Below are 7543 nucleotides of genomic sequence, written 5' to 3'. Positions count from 1 at the left end.
ATCTTATGCTTATCATTTAAATATTATTTAAGTAATAATACTTTCTGGTTTTAGGTTTTAAACTGTATTATAACAGTTAAAACAGTTAAAAAACAACTTTAATTGAATTGCTCGTATGAGATAATACATTCTAACAATCACAAACCAGAAATAATATAAGAAAAGCATTTTAAATTAACTATAATCATTATTGGGTTGCTTTTTCGTTTTAGTGATTGTATGATAAAACTTAATATTAATACACATCTAAGTTATTTTGCTGACATAACAGAAATATTTTATTTCATAATTATGAGGAAAAAATGACTTACAACATGTACAAATTGTGTGTTGTTCAAATAAAATATATTTTATCGGAGACTCCTTAAATTACCATTGACACCTCACCTCAAACAGTATTAACTTATTGCGTGGTTATATTTAAATTTGAATAACCTGAACTGTTGAAATTGTAGTTTTCAGTGAATCACGAAATACATTAGCTTTGTTTAATTAGAACATGTATTTGCAGTGAAATGTATGTTGAATGTCTGAATAATTAGGTTCCATTCTTAGAGAACACAATTTTATCATAAAGAACGGCTGACCCGATAATCTCCCAGTCATTCTTATATATGTGTGATAAAACTTTATGTTATCATAATTCCATAAAAACCCGTAATACTGTTGCTTTTCAAGGAATGGGTCACTAAAGCACCTATTAATCTGGCTCCTACAAGTTGCCACTTTAAAAGTGAGTTAATTCACGGTTATTTTACATATTACTTAACAATCAATGAAGAATGAATCTTACATGTATTGAAATAATACGGATCACCATTTTCGAAGGTAATTGAATTAGCAATTCATTCATGCAGCTGAGTATATAGTCGATTTAATACGTGGGAAAATATATGCAAAACTTTAAGCAGATGCTTTTGTATTTCATTCAACCTTTGTTGGTATGTATTATATTAGGAATACATATATTACACTGTCTTCCTTTATTCTAATTCAGAAAATATTATGTGATTTTAAAACATTTACTGTATATTTTATGAACAGTCATCATATAGCAATTGTTTCTACCTATAGTAATAACTACAATAATTCCAAATTCAACTAATGGATCAATATTTTTGTTTAGCTTTTCCTTTTCTAGCTGTACCAACGCACCTAAAACTGAGAACTGACATTATTTAAATGCCTTGAAGTACTTTATTTCAGGAACTGCATTAAAATTCGTTCTTCGGTACACAAGAAAGACGTAATTGTTTTTGGAAAATATTTAGTACATGTCGAACAAAAAGAAAAATGCCCACAACGAGGATTTAAGTTGAACTAACTGCCATGAAAAAGTTCTAGAAAGATTTACTTCTGTATCTCAATTACTTAAGAACCAGTTGTTTGAAACTCATCCCTCGTTTTCTTTAAAAAATAAAATAATGGACTGAATTGCAAGGATAGAGACATTTTACCTTAGTAGGTAGAAACAATCTTCAGTTAATTAGGGATTTAGTTTAAATTTTGTTCATTCTCAGATTTTATTTATCTTAGATAACTAAGAAAAATATTTAGTAAGTAAATGAATACGTTCAATTTGTGCTTATTCTTGTTTTAGTAGCTAGGAAAAACTACTCAATAAGCCAGGAAATAAGTTTCAGTTTTGGTTATTCTCAGTATAAGTGTGTGATTATTGTCTTATATCAAAGCCACATCGTGCTATCTGCTGCGTGTACCGAGGGGAAGAGAGATCGATCCCCTGATGTTAGCACTGTAAATCCGAAGACTTACCGCCGTCCCACCGGGGACGATTATTCTCAGATTATACTCATCTTACATAACTAAGAAAAGGCATTTATTAAGCAAACAAATACATTCAATTTATAATTTGGTAAGACGAAAGAAGGAGACAGAATATTTTCTGCTGAGTCACATGTCTAAAATATTTATCCTACTGTTTAATATTTTACGTGTAGAACCAGAAATTTACAATGTATGAACTTAACGGATTAAAATGTATTGTATAAAATATTAGAAGCTGATTAAAAATAATGGTAACCTTAGAATTTAATCTGGTCATTGAACGAAAAAGCTAAATAAATTTGTATTTTTATAACCTATATTTTGTGCATATTTAGGTGTCAGATTCAGTACAGTAACCGGGCTTGCATAAATTTTCATAATTTCAGTGAAACACTGAATTTCTTAGAGAAACTAATGATAAGTGCAACCTCACATGGTTTTCTAACATTATCCAATTAATAATCAAAGATAGCAATTCTCCTTATCGTGCAAACAAGCGTTAGTTAAAACGTTATATAGAATTGTCCTTTGTTAGTCCAGCTTCCAAATGCAGAATGCTCTAGTACAACATATTTCTTTCCCATGAAGAGCAAGATTTTTTGAACTGAATAGAGTTTTCCTATAGAGAGTGAAGCTGTAATTGGAGAACCTGGATTTGTAGTCATTACTTCAGAGACAGCTACGGAAAGTTTGTTTTCTGCATGACCACCTCTGTAAACCGTTTGTCCGGCTGCATCCTTGTTAATATAAATGCAGCTTTGCAGACTGTCATCGCTGTCAATGACTGCCTGAACATTAGATGTCAGTAAACATTCAGGAAGAAAGAGCGTCTCATCATAAGTTTCATTTTTAAACCCGCCTTCCCATCTTGATTCAAAATTAAAGATTGTGTTATCTGAAAGAGAAGAAGAAATTTCGTTAAATTACAAGTTATCCAACTCAAACTAACTTAATTGTTAAACATGAAACAGACGTTAAATGGATTTCATAGTACGAGAGAGTTTCTCATTGTAGCTGTGTTTTCATCTTGTTGTCGTTGTTTTGAATTAAACACAAAGCTGCACAACGGGCTATCTGTGCTCTGCTCAAAACGGGTATCGAAACCCGGTTTTTAGCGTTGTAAGTCCACAGACATACCGCTGAGCTACTGGGGGGCCTTTTCCTCTCAACATAGCTCAGAAAGGATACATTTTCAATATAATAATGGTTACTTGAGCTAATAGTTTTGTTCTCAAGAAGAAAAATTATTGTATTTCAAAGAAAACAAAAGTCGTCATTTTAAAGCTTGTTTTTTTTTTTATATTAAAACAAACTACACGATGGGCAATCAGTGTTGTGCTCACTGCGTGTATCAAGGACCAATGTTTAGCATTATAATCCCTCAGATTTACCGTTGATCCACAGGTAGGAAGACTATTTTAAATAGTAAATAGCAAACCTAATGGGAAAAGTGATTTTATAAACTTCAATGTATACTGTCGTTGTAGGAAAATAAACAGCTAGAACACTAATGTATTTTAGCTACAAGTAAGATAAATTATACAAAAACAAAATTAAATCATATTCTATTTTAATATTCAGAAGTGATGTTTGATACAGTAACGCTTGCAGTGTCTTTTATAACTAAACCGCAATAACACAATAAGTTCTCATGTGGGTCAATCGTAAGTTTATGTGCTTAAACGCTAAAATTTGGAATTCTGTCAACACATCAGAGATGGAGTATAGTGTAGTTTTGCGCTAAAACAAACAAAATCTTATCACAATAAACACCGAACTACAGACGATTTGCGTTTGACTCTTGAAAAACGTAAATAAAATTATCAAGTTCAGTAGAATCGAAGTCTTATTATTTATACTTCAAGAGACTAAAACACACAAAAAATTAATTATCACCGTTTAATAGAAGAGACATGTGATAATTGTCCCCATAAGTAGCAATGGCTTCTACTGTTGATGCTTCCGGCTTACGTACTGGCATAATATCATCCCAGCTGAAGACAAAAGGCTGGACTTCGAAGTTTGAGTCACTATAAGCGTAGATCTTGTTCCCAGAAAAGAGAAGGTATGTGACGACCCAATTCACTTGTGTTTCATAGAGATTCCTCATCATCATTGTTGTAGCTGCATGCACAGTGTTTGGTTCATCACTTGTTGCTTGTGTAACTTCAGTTTGTTTTGAGGTTATTGTTGTTTTTGTCGAGGAAATTCTTATTGTTGTTAGGGCTATATTTTTAGTTGTCGAGGGTAGTTCGGCTGTGGAAATCCCTGTTGTTGTTGGGGCTATACTTTTTGTTGTAAAAATTCCTGTTGTTATTGGAACTATAGTTGTTGTTGTAGAGGGTATTTTTGTTGTTGAAAATTCTTTTGTTGTAGGAATTGTAGTGGTTGTTTTTGTTGTGGGATAATCTGTTGTTTTCGTTGTTATCCTTACTTTTGTCGTGGGAAATGTTGTCAAAAATGTTTTTTCTGTGGTAAATCCTGTTGTTGTCGGAACTGTAGCTGTTGTTTTTATTGTTGAAACTGTTGATGTTTCCTGGGGTGTTATAGCTGTTGTCCAAGATTTTGTTGGTATTGCTGTTGTAGATTCTTTAGTTATAGATGTTAGTGTTGTTGTTGTTGATGTTTTTAATGAACTCTTTACCTCATTCGTAGACTGAGCTTGCGTAATTCCTCCTGTAGAGTTCACAGAATTGTTTGATAAGGTCAATAAATTAGGAACTGAATCCAGTGAAAAAACCTGAAAATATAATCGACAATGAATATCAAAAGCCACGAAATGATTAAGTGAAAATACAGATGTTCACTTAACGACCTGCGATAGACATTTGGAAAAATAACACTATAGAAGTTAGCACCGATACAGCTCTGGTTATGACACTAATAAATTCCTAAAGGAATATATTAGCATTGTAAATATAATGCCATATTTTCTGATATATTTTACGTAACGAAAGAATTTTATAACAAATAAGGAGATTTCAGTTTTATCTCAACTGTACACAATAAAGGTTTAGATATCTTTAGACTACAACTGCACAAAGTATTTTAATTGTCAAAAATACATTTATATCATAGTAACATAATTTTATGCTCATAAACTTGACTTAAATTTGAATATATTGACGAGTTTAGTAGATATATTTGTAAAATAGTTTGTTTAATAACTTTTTAAATAATTATGGAAAAAAATACACTGTAATCATTAAAAAAAATAGACCCTGTATAAAAGATGTTAAGAGGAACATTTGTTTTAAAATAATAAAGTTTTCTTGAAGGTCGCTGTCTTTTGTATTTCACATGATTATTACCTCGCTTCTCCAGTTAGTGGTAAAGTGCCCACAAAGAGAACGAATTATTTGAACATTATATGATTGGTGAAGACATTTAATTAGCTTTCACAGAATTTTCTAATTATTCAAAACAACAAGAAATTTTCGTAGAACGAAAAAAATGCGTTATGAAATGTTTAACTAAACTGTTGTAAGAAACATTTTGAGTTTCACGAATGACGCTGCAGCAAACTTTCAAGACAACGCAGTGTTGTGCACAGTCCAGATAGCCCATCGTCTAGCTTTGCGCTTAACAACAAACAAAGGAAACATTTTTAATAATACTGTGTTACGTGAAAATTGTTAGGTATTTATACTTGTTTATATTTTGTCAACTGACGGCAACAATTAGTTTTTAAGCTTCGATACAATATTTGTATATTAATGACATAACAGTTTAGGTAAATTTGTAAAATTTCGTTTCTTCAAGTAACGTCGTCTTTTTAATCTTGCAGCTAAGATAATTATGGATCTTTACTGATAACTGACAAATTAGTAAAAACGCGCTTAGTAGCTTGAAGGTTTGTTTGCTTGTTTTGTTTTTTAGTTTCGCGCAAAGCTACACGAGGGTTATCTGCACTAGCCGTTCCTAATTTAGCAATGTAAAACTAGAGGGAAGGTAACTAGTCATCACCACCCACCCACCACCAATTCTTGAGCTACTCTTTTACCAACGAATAATGGGATTGACCGTAACTTTATAACATCCCCACGGCTGAAAGGACAAGCATGTTTGGTGTGACGGGGATTCGAACCCGTGATCCTCGAATTAGTAGTCGAGTGTCTTAACCACCTGGCCATGTTATAAAGAAGAATTATCTAATAGGAAGTTCAACATAATTCAATTATTATTATACAGTACTTCATTAATCTGGGGGTTGATAGTACCAACGAGTAATTCAAATGAGATATATTTATCCCTCAGACTTCACCCCCAAAAAAAAAAAAAAACGAAAAAAAAAAAAGGTTACCTCTAAGTACTTGAAAGAGTTATACACAACCTCCCTTCTTTCGGCGGTCATTTTATTTTCTGCTAGTAAACATTCTTGTACGTTTGATGTGTCGGTATTCAGATATTGGACGTTAAAAGCTATACAAGGTTGTTGACGCCGAGTACAGAAGACAGCACATTCAACCATAGAATTAACAGAAACGCCATCAAAAGCAGCAACTGGAGGAAAGAGTTGACCTGGAGAAACTTTAACGTTCAAGCTGAATAATTTGGATGTTATGGTAACTAGGCCTGTTGTTGGTGTTAAAAGGCGTAATGAAATAATAATAAGTAAATTTGACCAAATCATAATGTAATACTTTTTACACAAGCATTAAACCACAAATAGAAATTGTTAGCATAAAATTATACGATTTATACCAATCTGTTTCTGAGCTGTTATTTTGACAGGGAGATGTACAAGTGATAATTCCACTGCGGGTTTGATCGTACGAAAGTTGTTTTCCTTCAATTAAAAATAAATTGTGTTTTAACCAATAGCGTGAGACTTATTTTATTTTTCCGTGACATAAACAAAATTCTTAGTTTCTTACATCAATAACAAACGCACTTCGACTGCGTGGCAACCGTGACACTGGTTACAGTAGACATAAAACGTTCTATTTTAATATTTCACTTTTAAACGTGTATTTGTTTTCATCGGCCCTCACCTTATAACAAAATGGCATTCAGTTACTATAAAATGTAGTTAAAAACGCCTTCAATTCTCCCGAAAAGCTCAGCTCACGTATTAAATGCAAAATACAATAACATCAGTATATATAGAAACTAATGTCCTTTCTAGGTTTATCAATCACTTTAAACAAGTAACTATATCTCTATGGAAAATAGCTTATCCGAGCTTCAAAATTATCATTATTGACAAATTTTTCAAGGTTTTTGGACAGCTGGAAGTTATAGCGTATTGACAAGTGCTTCTTAAGGGTTAGCAACTATGTTTGAGAACGTATTGATACGTTGTTTAAAACTTAAACTTTATGTTTAAAATCTATGGTTCATTATGTTCCGTATAGCACTGCATGTAACATTATTTTAAGTTTTGTTTAAGTTTAAATTGGAACCTATTGTTTAAACTATTTGGAGTACCTGCCCATTGGACGGGTGAAATAAAAACTCGTTTGTAACAACGGAAAGGAATTAGTGGTTTTATATATTTTTTACTTAATAAACATCAAAATTGTAATAACAATACATAAAAGTGCCAATATTGAAAAGAAAGACATGCTGTTGTTAAGAATTATATCAATATAAAGACAGATAACGGGTCCACCTTCATGACCTTCCCCGTGCCATTCTGTATCAAATTGGATACTAATTGATCAAGTGTGAAAATATATAAGGAACAGATACATGTACTCAACTTGACGTTTATTAATATATATTTATGGAGTTGTGCCTGTGAACACAACTGTAT

The 7543-nt window shown here is 32.0% G+C and overlaps 1 protein-coding gene across 1 annotated transcript; it reads right to left on the bottom strand.

The window, feature by feature from the left end:
- Positions 1–200: 200 nt before the first annotated feature.
- LOC143239716 (uncharacterized) lies at positions 201–6515 on the bottom strand. The gene is made up of 3 exons (XM_076481128.1): positions 6089–6515; positions 3682–4525; positions 201–2680 (listed from the first exon to the last, which is right to left on the bottom strand). The coding sequence occupies exons 1-3, from the start codon at positions 6416–6418 to the stop codon at positions 2289–2291; spliced, it is 1566 nt and encodes a 521-aa protein (XP_076337243.1). The 5' UTR covers positions 6419–6515; the 3' UTR covers positions 201–2288.
- Between the last annotated feature and the right edge of the window lie 1028 nt (positions 6516–7543).

The sequence above is a fragment of the Tachypleus tridentatus genome, chromosome 13 (assembly GCF_004210375.1).
Source record: "Tachypleus tridentatus isolate NWPU-2018 chromosome 13, ASM421037v1, whole genome shotgun sequence".
Lineage (NCBI taxonomy): Eukaryota > Metazoa > Arthropoda > Merostomata > Xiphosura > Limulidae > Tachypleus > Tachypleus tridentatus.
This window is presented reverse-complemented; position numbering and strand designations above follow the sequence as displayed.